The sequence below is a fragment of the Myripristis murdjan genome, chromosome 12 (genome assembly GCF_902150065.1).
Source record: "Myripristis murdjan chromosome 12, fMyrMur1.1, whole genome shotgun sequence".
NCBI classification, from domain to species: Eukaryota; Metazoa; Chordata; class Actinopteri; order Holocentriformes; family Holocentridae; genus Myripristis; species Myripristis murdjan.
The window spans coordinates 15820433-15836051 of NC_043991.1; the positions used below are offsets into that span (position 1 = coordinate 15820433).

General features: G+C 43.6%; 1 protein-coding gene across 1 annotated transcript; it reads left to right on the top strand.

Moving 5' to 3' along the window:
• Nucleotides 1-1128: 1128 nt before the first annotated feature.
• LOC115368502 (zinc finger protein 703-like) lies at nt 1129-5098 on the top strand. The gene is made up of 2 exons (XM_030064621.1): nt 1129-1736; nt 2657-5098. The coding sequence occupies exons 1-2, from the start codon at nt 1491-1493 to the stop codon at nt 4241-4243; spliced, it is 1833 nt and encodes a 610-aa protein (XP_029920481.1). The 5' UTR covers nt 1129-1490; the 3' UTR covers nt 4244-5098.
• The last annotated feature ends 10521 nt before the right edge of the window (nt 5099-15619 follow it).

Sequence of the window (15619 nt, forward strand, 5' to 3'; positions counted from 1 at the left end):
ATTGTCATTGATCATTTGTTCTCTGTAATGATATGATTTGAAATGTAATGAAGTACAAAACCCAAGCAAAAATGTACTTAAGAAAAGGTCAAATTACTGACTTACTTATAAATAGCAATACTCAAAAAGTACGAGTACACAAAAAGGCTACTCAACCACAGTGACATGAGTAAAGGTAACTAGTTACTTCCACTTCTGAGCAAGACATCTTACTAACGGAGTCCTTGATTAATTCCCACTTTTATGGTAGGCAGTGGAGAGAAGCCCCCACCTTAGTTTAGTATAACCACTTACTGTTTCAAGAATGTTGCCCCTTCTTTCACTCTGACATTAAACATTAATCATAACAATATGATGCCACTTGATGACTTGAAAATTCTGAGATTATAAAGTCACAAATTTATGGGAATAAAAACTCTGGAAAATACTTTTTCTTACACTATCGGGTTTAGTAAGCAGGAAATATCAGTGACTTAAGCTCCTAGTTACAATGTCATCGTCAGCATCTGGACTTTGAGGAGACATTGCCGTGACTTGGGCTCATTCGGAGGAAAATAATATTGTGATTCTGGGCAAAAATCACCAGGATTTCCTTGTAACTAAATCTAATTGCAAAGTAGAATTTGATGAGGTGATCCACTGCAGGATACAGGGAAAGCAGCATCTCCAGTGTGTGGCGGATCCAACCTTGCAAAGTGGAGCCATGCGGTTCCTTGGCCAAAAAACAAAAAACAAAAAAAGATCAGAAAAACTATTTTAAATTTTTTTTTCTTGGAAATTTGTGATTTTTTTCCCCCTTAATTTACGATTTTAATTTTTTCTTGGACTATTATCCCCCTCCTACTGCTCCATAATTCCCCCCTACAATGGCCCTAATAAGCCGTGGTATACTGACACTATAATTCACCCCCTCTTTATTTACCTCTGCCTGGCTGCTTTAACGCAGTGAGTGCAGAGGGGCACTGGGGCACCTTCAGCAGACACTCCGCGTTAAGGACGGCGTTGCTCCGCCCTTATGCACAGAGCACCGGCCCCTCTCATTAGTAATGCGGCCACCCACCACTGGACGGCGGCTGCTTCACTTCCAAGCCTCTCTGTTGTGCTCTCAGACACAGCGAGTCCAGACCGGAGGCGCAGCCGTGAAAAAGGGACGACGACTTGGAGCCTAGAAAGTACACTGGTGGATTGGATTTTTTTTTTTTGTGTCTCTATTAAAGGGCACTGTGGCCATTTTTTTCCGACCTCTTCCGCGCAGCGATACTGGAAATAAAACTGGGAGCTAAAAGTAATGAAGGGATGCTTCAGTCGCTGTAACGCAGCGGACTAACGGGAAGAGGAATGCACTTCATCCTGTGGGACTTGTCAGGGCGTCCAGCTGCATTACCTGTGTGTGCATGGATTACAACAGCATATAAACGTCAAGGGCATAACCCTTTATGGGCCGTTTTGGACTAAAGTAGCATATCCCACATCTCTGCGCCCCCTGTCCAATGAAAGATACTCCCTCAGAGCCAGTCTTTACGCATCAACTTAACAAGCGGACCCAGCGTACGGACACCAGCGACGGTAAAAACTCTCGTCCCGGTGCTGTGGTGTCTTTGTTGACCCCTCTGGACCCCATCCGGCAGGCAAAACGTCTTCCCATCCGCGTTATCAAGATGTTGACTGCGCACACAAGCCACTTGCTGCACCCGGAGTACTTACAGCCTCTGACGTCCGCCCCGGTCAGCATTGAGGTATGTATTTTCCCCTCAAAAAAAAAAAAAAAAAAAAACACCCTTAGTTTTTTTTTTTTTTTTTTTTTTAATGTACCAACTTATTTTGCATTATTCACGTTTTCACAGCAACACGTGGAAACCTAAATGGCCCCTTTGACTGCTGTCATGTCAGTAATGGCCGCAAAAAAAAAATCATCTTTACTTCGACGTGTCATGAAGTGTTGCAGGGGAGCCAAATAGTAAAATGTGCTTTCCGTTTGCGTGAGACAGCAAATAAAAGCTGAGAGTGCTCAACTTCGCTGCTTCTCTCACTTTTTAATAAGTCACCATACACAAGGATATAATAATCCAGCTTCACTATGCTCATATCTTGCCTGTGAAGAAGTGTGCAGTTTATTAACAATGCAGACAGTGAGAGAAAATGTGCGTCAGTATCATACAAATTACACATGTTCTTGCTTGCTTGCAGTTTTTGTAATTAAAGCAACCACTTTGCCTACTTAAGCAATGACAGCCTACTGACTTGTTAATGTAAAGATAAAGTTTCTAAGCCTGTAGGAAGGGAAGGCTGCACCTCAACAATATGATTCACAGTGGAGGGCTGAAACCAAAATCCAATGGATATATTCAAAAAACTTGAAAAGATAGCACATCCCACATATATTGAAATATACGAGGCAGACTCTGCCCTTTTATATTTTGCCTCATTGAACCTGTAAACCTCAAATGCTCTGGTGAAGGCTCTGTGCTGAAACATGTTTTTCTAGTGTGATCTGAGCCAAATGAACAGGTGAAATGTGAGCATTTTGTCCTCCTTGACTTGAAAATTTGGAATGTGCTACCTTTTCACATTTTCTGAAAGTTTAAAAGCCTGTTGATATCCATAGAGGACTACAATGGAAAATCACAGTGCTAAATCAATCTATATTTTGTTGTAGCTGGATGCCAAAAAGAGTCCACTGGCCCTGCTGGCGCAGACCTGCTCTCAGATTGGTAAACCAGACCCTCCGTCCTCCTCGAAACTCGGCTCAGTGTCCTCCAGCAGCCAAGGGGACAAGGAGTCGAGCAGCCGATCGTCCATCTCGAGCCTGAAGCTTGGGGAACACCGCCCCTCCCTGGAGGACAAGTCGAGCTTCAAGCCCTACAACAAAGGGGGTGGAGAGTGTCGCAGAGACGGGGTCACCAGCAGCAGCAGCTCCACCGGCAGCAGCGATAAAGCCGGGTTCAGGGTACCCAGCAACAACATTAGCACTAATGGGAATTCGACTAACAGCCAGCAGTCATTTCCACCCCACGCCGTCTCACCCATCTCTAGCGCAGGCAGCGGCACCCCACCGGGACACACACAGCAGCCACTGCAGCAGCCTCACAAACAGAGCCAGTCTCCCGGTGGACAGCAGACATCTCACTCTCACACTCCAAATGGAGAAACCACACATGAGCAGGGCAGTCCCACCAGCACAAGCAGCGTCCACAGCAATAGCAGCCATGTCAAAAAAGATGCTGAAGTAAACAAGGCAAACTTGGACAGTCCACACCTTGCAAACTCCTGTCATGCTCGAGCCAGCACAAACTGCAGTAATGGCAGCTCTGAAAGTGGCTCCAACCATGAGGGGGGGAAGGGAGAGTCCCAGCCCAGCCAGCCTAGCCTTGGCCCTGGGCACATAACACCCATCTCTCCTTACAAGACAAACCAATCCCTCTTCACCCTGCCCTCCTCTACAATGGGGTACCATGGATCTGTAGTGGGGGCCTATGCGGGCTACCCGTCCCAGTTTGTACCAGGACTGGATCATACCAAGTCAACCCTCGGTGTTGGAAGCTTGGGAGTTCCAGGGAAGCACCCTAGCTCCAGCCCACTCACCGGCGCCTCCCCTCCCTCCTTCATGCAAGGTTTGTGTCGGGACCCGTACTGTTTAAGCTACCCCAACATATCCCACCTTGGTGGAAGCAACTGCAGTTCCTGTATCCATGACCCTTCCTCCACCCTCAAATCTAGCTTCCCATTGGTGTATCCCTCCCACCCCCTCGCCTCACTCCATCCCAGCTCTCTGTCATCCAGTGTGACCTCTTCCCTCTCCCACCCCCTCTACACGTACGGCTTCATGCTTCCCAACGACCCCCTGCCTCATGCGTGTAACTGGGTCTCAGCTGGGGGGCCGTGTGACAAACGGTTTGCCACCTCAGATGAGCTCTTGGCTCACCTTCGCACGCACACGGCCCTGCCTGGAGGAATGGACGCCAAGTTGCTCTCCGCCTGCCCCACGGTTTCCTCCTCTGGGCCAGCCTCCTGTCACCTACACCTGCCCCACCAGAGCAGTCCAGGCTCCATGCCCAGCTCCTTCTCTCTTAGGGCTCCCCCGAGCCTGGGTTTAGCTCGCTACCACCCCTATAGCAAGGTCCATCTGCCCCCGGGACCAGCCTCCATCCCGCTGCACTCTCTGCCCGCCACAGCTCCATACTATCCTCACTATGCTCTCTACAGTCAAAGACTGGGTTCTGCCTCTGCTCTGGGCTATCAGTGATACACACACCATCTACTTCTATATTTAAGTTTCTTAAATACATTTCAACTTGCTGCTGCTTCTCTCCAAAGACAGTGGATTCAATTGGAACTAATGTAGTAGCTCGAGTCCTGGATTTGGGAGCATCTTCACACCTCCCAGTGTTATCCATTAGAGCTGATGGTCCTAACCTTGCTGAAGTCTATTCCAAGAGGTCAGAGGGTCGATGTGCCTCCTGCATGTCCGCACATTGCTTGGATACTATCCCCAGTGAAAAACGGACAGGACTGCTCAGACGTAGCGCTGCAGGCCGGGCAGAATCGCAGTGGGATGCTTTGTAAAAGGTCCTGGATGCCTGGGGTTCACGCTGCGAGTAATGATTCAGTGCAGAAAAAGGCGATGTGACAGGGATGGCAATAACTTCAGCCGTGTAGCGAAGTGCTGTGTGGAAGTCTGAGCGCAGTCACTTTCACAGTCGCCCACAAGAGATGCATGTCAGCTTGACACAGCGTACACATTTATCTTCTTTTTTTTTTTTTCCAGCCTCATGGTTTGACATTTGTTTTTCTTTACATTTTTTTCCTACTGAAAATTAATTTGTATTTATTTTGTACTGAGCACCTGGCTTTCACGTTTCTTTCTTCCTTTTACAACGCTATACAAAGATCTTCAGAAAGCCACATAACAATTGTTGAATATGTTGTGTTGTACCATTTTTCTTTTTGAGAATGAATGTTAAAATCACATCTCTTAATGTTTTTTTTTTTTTTTTTTTTAAATTTGTACAGCAAATAATGAATATCGAGATGTGATATTTTTTTGTAAAATACTCTAGTGGAACACCTGATGGTGATATCCAGTTAAAGGGGAGGTCATATTTTGATAAATAAATTACACTGAAGGTGTAAATTCTGTTGTCTTCATTTCTGTGGATCTGTTTCTCTTTTCAGATTTTCGTCAGAAGGGCAGCCCAAACAGGAAAATCTGTAACTGTTTTAGTTTTTTGCCTCTTCAGTTGGACACAGGAATGTACTGCTAGTAGTCCTTCATCAAACACATGTGATGGAACAGATTTTAGTGAAAATACAGTCAGAAGACGTGACGGTTACATTCGCCAAGTGGTCAATCACTAATTTTAAGATTGATGAGTATCAAAATAATTGAAAAGAATGAGTATATATTATTGATTCCACAATTCTCAGAGAATTTTTTTTTTTTACTTTTTCTATTTGCAGAATCCATCTCAAGACAATCATCTGTCATTCTGATTCAACACATCACCTCACAAGCTGCACTGTTCCTTTCCGCTTGCTGAAATTTTCCAAAGAGCAATACAATCCAGAACTCTTCAAATGCTCACAAGTTAGAAAAAGACGATTTCTGTCCTAACAAACATGATGCATTGGTCCCTGGCTGCTTTCTGGAAACTTTGAACTTTCCAAGGCAGTATCTTCCAAATGTGATTTTGTTAAACCACAAAAACAGGAATTGAAAAATATGGCCTACTATTTGTCATACTATTTTGTCTACCTGTTCTAAAAATGACTCTAACTTGCATGGGAAAATTATAAGCTTTTGTCAGTGTGGATGTCAGCCTGACTTTGATGCTGAGTGGGTTTGTGCCAACTGCTATTTTTCCTGTGAAAGAACCAGATGATTGATGACTGTGAGCAGCTAAATTTTCACCCCTCAGACGGCAGATAGCAAGCAGGTCGCAGCTCTCATCACTCATGCGATGGAGTAAATGCACCCTCATCTCAACGCTATAGTTTGCGTATTTCCTTGCTTATGGATTTAGTCTTGTACCATGCAGATTGAAGAAGGTGATAGCAGTGGAAAGAAACAGCCAAACCTATCAGCATGTGATTTATACGATCCAGATAAGCATCAAAGCTAAAGCGCCGCTGTCCTGACATGTTCAGGATAAAGTCCTGACAGCTGCTCAAGTTACTGCGGTGGCGACTTGATTGGCAGCAGTAATATGCCATTTCCTTGCAACATGACACTGCGACACCCTTGGCGAAGTATAGATGGCCCATGCTGGTCACTCACAACTCTGACAAGGGACCCACAGGGGTCAAAACAGCCTGTTCCTGCTGTAAGATGAGACGCTGCTCCTGTTTCAGTGGTCTGAAATGTTGTTATGCAGAATCAAGGCAGTGGGGTGCATGAGTTCGGCAGGGGGGCATGAGATAGGCCTACTCTGGGATGGGCTGACAGCAGGCTTTTAGTTGCCTGAGATGATCCAGAAAATAGATACACTTAGTGTATTAAGCAGCTTCCCCTCACTTTTAAGTGAGTTGGTTGTTGATTGGTTGTCAGCTGTCAGACAGAAGCCTGAGAGTCGCCTTAGTTTTAGGTCCAAAACTCAGTCTGATGCAATCTTTTCTGTTTCTGTTCAGATTTTTCTGTTGTATTTCCAGGGAAGTGTGTTTCATAAACTTGAAAGGGGAGTTTAATTGTGTTGCCATGCCACCTACTGGTAATTAATGAGTCACACGTGTCATCTGTGTTAGGAAACAGAAAATCTGAAGGCTTGCACCCAAAAAGAAACAATTTTAAGGAGACAACCAATAAAACCAAATGTTACACAATCATCGCTTGTTCATCCAATCCAAGTCTATGAGTCTTTTCTTGTCTTTCCTCAGCTCATCAGTCATTCTGCTCATCTGTTCCTGGCTGTCTTTTTCTAACTTGTATTTATCGAGGGGAAATTGCATGTATGCTGTGTTCCAGGGACACATCATTACAGATTCATAGTAAGACATATTGACAGGTCCTGGAGGGGCATTGAGGGTATTGTTTGTTTGTTTACTAATTATCAAACAATTTTCTGGTCTTTTTTGTAGTTTTTTACAATTTAATTTCCAGTATTTCAGAGGGTTCAAAAGGAAAGAAGTTACTGCCATTGTGGCCAGTGCCTCAGTCATGGTATGTTTGGCACATTAGTCAATTTCAGCAGGAGAAATGATTGGAATATGTGCATTTTGACAGGAGAGAAGTCAATAATGGCTCTGTCCCCTGGCCTGAACTATTTGTTCCTGTAATACAGTCTTCCACTGTTGGCCACTGATCAGCTCAGCTGGGGGTTCAGTGCCTTGCTAAATGGCAGCTCAGCAGTAGCTGTTGCGAGAGGGGAGAGTATTATGGATTAACTTTCTTGGCCCACCGCCCCCCAGTCAGTCAGGGACCTTACAATAACAACCCTGCCTCTCTAACTTGTCTGCTATCTCCGCTCCTTCATCTCTAAACCTATGCAGGAATCGGTGAGAGTTTTGTGCTGCTTTACATAAGGCACGTCGATCTGCCACAGCAGCTGTTGTGCTTGTAGGTGACGGGTCTCGACCTGAGCTGGTCTGAGCGAGCACCGGGTGCCACGCTGACAGTCCCGGTGATTAACGATGACAGAGTGTGGAACTGCTCCTTCATTACATGACAAGCCTCGACCTCTCTATCAACATGGACCATGACAAAGAGGCAAAAAGGAAAAGAGGGAGGGATGGAGAATAGAGTGAGGTAAGGAAAGGTTGGAACAGACGAGGTCTTTGAATGACCTCTTTTCGTTAAAAATACGGAGGGAAAGTCTGAAAAGACACACAGTTTTACTTATGGAACAGGAAATGAGAGACTTACTGTGACCCAGCAGAACAAGTTCAAGGCTTTGCTGCCATAAAAAAAAAAAAAGAAAAGTAGAGTTCTGTGCTTTATTTTTATTTACTTGTATAATTATTTTTAGTGACCAATTTGTACACAACCTGTGAATAAGGTAATATTTTTGGTCTTTTCCCGACATAGTGGAATTATTTGGTGCATAAAAACTATCCACAAGCGGGGATCTAATAAGCACAAATTCTGAACATCTGCCTCGATGCTTCATCTGAATTATCTGTGAGCCTGAGATCACAAACTGCTTCCCAGAAACACACTCCTCCGCTTTCACGCGTTCTGTCCTCTCTCCAGCTTTATCACTTCATCCATCATCTTACTATGCAGGCTTTTCAAGTGGTCCAAAAATAAAGAGGACACAGATGTCAGCCGTGCTAGATTGATGTTTCTAAACCACCATAAAGCCGTCACTTACATCCACCCACAGACAGGGTGAAATGTTGAAAACGTACTATTCTCGCTCACAAAAAATGCACCACAATACCACTGTGAAACCAAGCCGCACACGATACACGGCTGATCCATCACGGTCCTCTGTGGTAAATTGCCCACATCTAACAAGTAATTAACCTGTACTTGCATTTTTTATTGCTAAAAGGGGTACTTCTCAGAAATTCTCCAGCTCTCTTTCTGTCCATAAGCATGGCTCAGTCCCCTCTGGCTACCTAAACCCTGCCTGTTGTCAATATGCGGACAGAGGGAGTTCAGTAGTATACAAGAGGGCAAAGGCAATTATGGTTTTTCTGCTAATGTGCATGGCCCCAGCTGGTTTTGATCTGGCTGTGCTCTGAGGGCTCCCTGGCTCGCCTGTCAGCTCTCATGCATCACAAACCCGGCGCTCACGGAAAAACGTGTCTTGGCAGCGACCAGCAGAGGCCTGGAGGCAAGCGGGGGCCAGTGGGTTAGCCACATGAGGGGGTGACAGCATCCTCTGCCTTCCGCATCTGGATCCTCCCAGTCACATTCTCTCATTCCTCACGGTTTATTCGCCCTCTTTATGAATATAACCCACTCTTAATTGGCCACTGTGACCCAGAGCAGGCGCCGCACCACAGACTTGCGAGGTCAGAGAGAGGCTCCAAAACACACATACACACACACACATACACACAGAAAAAAGGGGGAGGGGGTGAGTACAAAGGAGAGTGAGAAAGAGAGGCATGCATGGAAATAAGCAGACATGATTACCCAAATACAGTCATTAAGGGGGAAATGTTGTTTTTCAGTCTGTCAGGATGATTAATGAGGGAGAGCAAATCCTCTCAAATGCTGTTGTTTAGTCTAACCAGCAGACCTGATCTCTGCCACTAACTTATGGCACGCCGTGTGTGTGTGTGTGTGTGTGTGTGTGTATGGTGAGTGAGACAGGGAGAAAGTGAGAGCTACAAGAAAGAGAAGTTGCTCAAGAGACATAAGGTACCTGAGGAAAAAAAAAACAATATAAAGGAATGAATAGAAAGTGAACGCATATTTTATAACAATCTGTCAATAGTAATAACAGACGTCAACATTTCAAGAGGCCAGGATTATTACAGAGATCTCTGTATGCAAACTGTTAGTGTTAGTGTCAGGTTAGTCTCATTTTATGCCTAATTTGTCAATAAGTTAATCAAAAGAAATGCCCCTGTTCCTGGAAAAAATGTCAATTGTAGATGAAATGCAATTTAAAAGTGGTTTTCCTGTTTTCCCTCATGTGCACCGCATGTATTTAGAAATAAATTTCATGCAACATTACACCGCTTAGTATACTGTACACGTGAGACATTTTAGCAAATGAGGCTGTTTTGTGCGTTTTCCAGCCCTTTGTGACTTTTCTGCAGCCAAAAAAATCTTTGGACATTTCAGATGCTTCCCCCAAATTGTGCTGGAAGGTTGATAAGGATTCGCCTTTCAACAGATGTCCCATGCTTGGACGCAATGATTTAATGGCTGTGAATGATGAAACAGTGTTTCAATGTTTGAGAGTCTGACTGGTTTATATCATCATGCAAGCAGCTGCATGTCTGGGTGATGTCATGTCAGTGGATGGGAACAGGAATGAGAAGGCACATTCATTTCTGTCTCGGGTTATTTGGACATGACGAACAATGGCAGATATTGCCTCTGTTTGCTGAAGCATGACATAATAGACACTGGAAACTATAATTCAAGCACCGATGGATTATATTAGTATTCTTTCCTAATCGCTTATTGCACCGCAGGGGTCAAAGACGAAACAGCTAACCCCCATTAACTGCGCCGCATCAGATAGAGATTTAATATACATAAATAGTGAAAAATAAAATCCTGCAAACCTGTGAACATACAATGTCAGCGGTGTGATTGGTTCGGGGGAGGTCTGCCTGACAACAGAAATGACGGACTTCAACACTGAGGGAGTTGGACAGATGAGAGCCACAGGCATTGAGAGTGGGATGTATGAGGGTCAACACATCTCCTGTGCATTGAGTGTGGCCCAGCAGCTGTATGCATAGGGGAGCCCTGGCCTCCTGCTCTGCATGTCAGAGGCCATGATTAATGACCTGCAGACTCTGCTCTTTCCCCCCCCTCCACCCTGCAGAAGTCACCCACACCACTGCTCATCCAGCTAATGCACCCAGCCAGAGCGAAGACGCACAGATACATGTGCACACAGGGAAAGCAAAAGCCCCCTTGCACAATCACAAAACTAATCCACTCTCCTTAAATGCAGGACAAGAGCAATGATTTCTTAAGATTAGGTGAATGGCTGCGCACACGACCTTGCGCAGGGTGCCTGTGCAATGTCAAGAGGGAGAGGCTGCCTCTCGTGCTTGTGTACTGGTTCCCAGCTTGTCAGGCAGCTGTCGAGGAGTGATTTATGACCACTAGACTCCAACCTGTCTTCACTGCCAGTTCAGTATTGTTACAACTGACAGCTAATGAGGCCAGACATGCTTTCAAGCGGAGCACTTAACAGGACTTCAATCTTCCCCCGTCACAAGCACCATTTTTGCTCTCTCTCTCTCTCTCTCTCTCTCTCTCTCTCTCTCTCTCTCTCTCTCTCTTTCTCTCTTTCTCTCTCTTACCACCCTTCTCTTGCCTCTATGCCTCCCTTGTTCTCTGCCTTTTTCTGTGCTGGAATAGCTGACAGACGCCGAAGAGAACTGCTGATTACAGAGGGAGATGTTTTTAAGCAGGCAGAGGAAGAAACGGGTTGCACTCATACAGATCACAAACGGACAGTGCAGACGTCTCATCAGCCAGAGCTTGTTCTAATATAATTAAGCCATTGTCTACAGAGCTGCAGGTCTGGGAACCTCAAAGGTATAACTGAGTGTGCTGATTTAAATAATATCTAATGATGTGAGCAGATGCTTACATGTGGAAAAGGTGATGGTAATAAGTATAGCAGTTGCACTACACTAATTATAAATACATGTTTTGACTATAAAGCGACACTGAACACATTCCTCATTCAAATTTAAAGGCAGACTATGCAGTATCAAATGGAAGGGCACATCACTTTGTTTAGTAATGTTAAAGATGAGGCTGAGGAAGCATGAAGCGCCTCAGGTTCATGCCAAGATTAATAACCCATAGAATTAATGTAACACTTTAAATGCCTGTCCTGAATTTAATATTTTGATGTCAAATGTGCATAAAAACATATACAAATGGAGCAAAATGCACTCATATTTTAGGTTATGATGAGATAAAAGAGTTGTGCTAACTCCCGAGCCATTTCTAAGTTATAATATTTTGAGAATTGAGTGACATTTATCATTCATTTATCATAATAAGTTGGGGTGTTTGAAACTGCATAGTCTACATTCAAGTGTTCAAAATCTGCAGGTGGCGTTCATCATGTTCTGCAGGACACAAAAAAACCCCTCTGTTTCCCTCATTTTAAATTGGGTCATGTCAAGAAAAAATATACTAATGCTTTGGCTTATTAGGCGTCATCAGGATAACATTTCTCATTCATGTATTTCATAACCACTTCTTTGGATATCTGCTCCAATGTGTGTCTCTAAGCTCTCCTGAAGGCGAAGGCAGTATAATCAGTACCAGAGTCTCTGGCAGCTTTCATACCTTTAACCCTAGCTCCTTGTCAGCCATGATTAATAGCTGGCTAGCTGTCTGTAACTTGCTTTGCCCACTTCGCCATTGTTCCATGAATAGCCAATGAATTGTGACAAGTCTTTTGCCCCCTGCTTTTATTTTTACATTAAATCTTGCAACGGCGACACTTAGTTGGAGGAGAAGACAAAGTGTTGACTGTGGTTCTGTGTTGTTATAATCGATCTATCAAGATCTGTCTTTCTAAATGTCTCGTGACATGCACACATAATAAAGTGTATAGTCTGTAGCACACTGGCATCTTTAAGTTTTTAATCCAAGTTATTGTTTGTTTTTTAAAGTCTCAGATAAGTACTCAGATAGGTTTCAGCTAAAACTTTTCATCCAGTTAATTTCCTCTACAAGTTTTAGACATTTTAACATTATTTTTGTTGCATCCCTTTCAGTCATATTTTCATCCCATTTTGGTCTGGTAATATCTATTTTGGCTTAGCAGACATATTGCAATTTTCCAAATAGAGCTCAGAGTCACTGGGCGGGGGTTTGACTTGGCTTGAGCTGTGTGTTTTCAAGCCAAGGGGATAGCTGGGAGAGTTGGAGAACATTTGCTTATATTCTCCCCACGCAAGGCAGAGAATAAACAGATTTCACCTTTAGAGTAAGAAATATGAATGTTGCTGAGTTATGCTGAGAATATATTGCATTATTTAATGGTTTTTGGTGTGGAGTCTTCTGTAATCATGGTGATCCTACCTATGGCTTTTAACAGATATTTCCTTTAATTGACATAAAAGTAACATTTGTAAGTCAAATATCTATCTATCTATCTATCTATCTATCTATCTATTAGAATTACACAAAACTTTGCAGAAGTATGTTTGACTCATGTAAGTGTCTGTGGACTGCAAGTTAAGTGCTTTTTCAGTTTTGATAGTCTGTGTGAAAGCAATGGAAATTGTGTCTGTTTGATTTCAGTGGGAATGTGCATGTATGAGAAAATTTCAGAAAGTCAGTATACACCACAGGATGTTTTGCCATTTTAAGGATGACCGCAAAGGCATCACATGTCCATGAGACCCTTAGCACATCGGCTGTCGTGTCTGTTGTCCATGGTGTTGGCAGCTCTGACTGATTGAACAGATTCATGTGAGGAATGTGACCTATTGGAGGAATGTGATTAATTGATATTGTTCATCCCCTTTATGTTGTTCTGCTGTTGCATTCCAGATCAATGGGTCTTGAAACACAAGGTCTGAGATGCCAGTGCCACTTTTTGACATTTCTGTTTTATTAGGAAGCGACAATAGTGATAGACAGGAAAGAGGGAAGATGCCATGCTACAAAGGGCCTGAGTAATTAAATCCTGGATGCTGCAGTAATAATATCTAGCAATGTCTACCCTGATAGAGTTCTACAAGGTGGGCCATCAGGTTTAGGGTGGATATCAACATGCCAGAGATGATGAACTCTTCCTGGTGCAGCTCTCACAAATCATCTGTCCAAATGGCTTGTGCATCATAGCTTTATCATTGCAATATCTCCTCCCTAGCTGGCTTAAGTTGGCAATGACTTTTAGGTATTCTTTGATCAGGAAGGCTCCACAGTGCCCGATCTCAATCCCAATACAAAAAGGGGAAAGCCCAAAGGTGAAGTTCCCGGTGAAGAAGCATCAGGCTAAAAAGTGCAAACATTCCTCTGGCGTCGATAGCTCAATCATATCATCCCCTCCTTGAAATTAAATCTGCTTAGGGAACATGAAGAGCAGGAGAATTTCACTAGAAATGTTTGTTGCCTGTTTGTTATGAAGCCAGTTTGGTGTGAGTCCTGCCTCAAGAGTCTCTTCCTCTGCCTGATGGACCGACCTCTGGCTTTGAATTGTTTGGCCTTGTACTGCCTGTGAAGTTGCTGTTCTTTCCTCCTGTCTGTGATTCTACACTTCTCCTGATCTGTGACAGTTTGCTAGGGTATATCTGAATGTTTCCTAAAGTGTACAAGGTTGATCATAGGGTTTGTCAACTGGGTTGCTAGGTAGCTGTTGGGGTGCACTAGATCAGTGACAGGGTGATTCCAGGCAATTTAGAGGGTGTGGTAGGTGGTGATTTTTTGTTTTTGTTTTTTGGTGGCTGCCAGATTGGATGAGTTTACCGATAGGGTGTTTCCAGGCAGTTGCTAGGGTGTACAAGGTAGGGTTGATAGGGTTTGTTTGGCCAGACAGAAGCCTGGCAGAGCTGACCTGCACTCAGTACAGGTACCTCACTTGTTGGCATGGATGTGGTGTGTTCTACCTAAACTCAGCTGAGGCATCCTATCAGCAGGGTGGGTGGCTGACTGTGGAGCAAAGGCTTGAAAGCTTCTCCGCAACCAGTCCATCCAAGGTGGACTGACTGAGCCATACGGGGAAGAATAGAAATAGCCTTACAACGAAGCCAGGGAATGTGTTTTGAGCCTGAGTGGCCCTCTGTTTTTCTAGTAGACTGCTCAACAATATGTCCACATGCTGCTTAGTTGTTGTGCTAACTTTAAGGCAATAGAGTGGTATAGCCACTGCTTCAGTAATCTGTCTCCACACCACTGAGTTTGACTGTTGGGTCCATTTACTGCAATTTACCCACACTGTACATTGCAACAAACCATTTTGTAAATCAATTACATGTTTATGCTAAACATGTAAAATCAGTGGTATAGTCCTTTAATTCAAGGGGTTTTAAGGTGGTGGCTCACACCCCCTGGTGGTGTATAAAGGCATTTCAAGTGTGTGTGGGTGAGCAATTAATTTCATTCAATTTATTCAAAATATAACATCATACAACATCAACAACATATGAAATTTAGAAAAGTGAAGGTGGCTTGTCTGGGTGAAGATTACAAAAAGCTCCCACCCAGACCTTGTTAGGGTCTGCTGTTGGAAGGTGTCATTAACTTCACATGCACTCCTGGCCTGCTTATGTCTACACAAATGCACCCAAAAATATTAGCTTGCTGACTGTGATCTCTCAATAGCTAACCGGTTATGCCAATGAAAAGATCTGTTGGCAAGTTTCACTGGAAAGTAAAAGTAAGTTATTGTTTGATAGATTTACTCAAAATTGTTGTGGGCCTGCTTTAATTAATCAGCATGCTAAAACTGTTGGCGTTAGTAGGATATTACAGTGGTGTAACTATTTTACAACAGAAAATAGTTCCACCATTTTAGAAACCAAGCGGCTGAAAAGAGAACTGAACTGAAACCAAAATAAATGGGTGTTGTTGTTCATCTTTTAAAACAATTTTTCAACCTCCCAAAATCAAGTTGTTTTCTAGTCTGTATCTTATTCATTCATTTTCGAGCAGTACACTCCCAGTGAAGCTCTTGTTCCTGTAACAGGGAGGGATTCAATGACACATAAACCAACAAATACCAAAATATGTATATGACTATCACTTTAAACACACTCAATAGTGAAACACAGTAAGAGGCTGTATGACAAAACACGTTAAGGTGTCTTCATATCTAAAGAAATTTAAACAACAGGCTATTAAATACCTTACCTACTGTGTTTATATTTCACTTGATGTGGGGTTGACTCTGTGGTGGGACAGGACTCATAAAATGTACACAAAACAAATGGTGTCAATGTCATTCCACTGGGTGCATGAAATAAACTGCAGTGAGTGTAAACTGATAGATATAACTGTACACTACTTAACTGT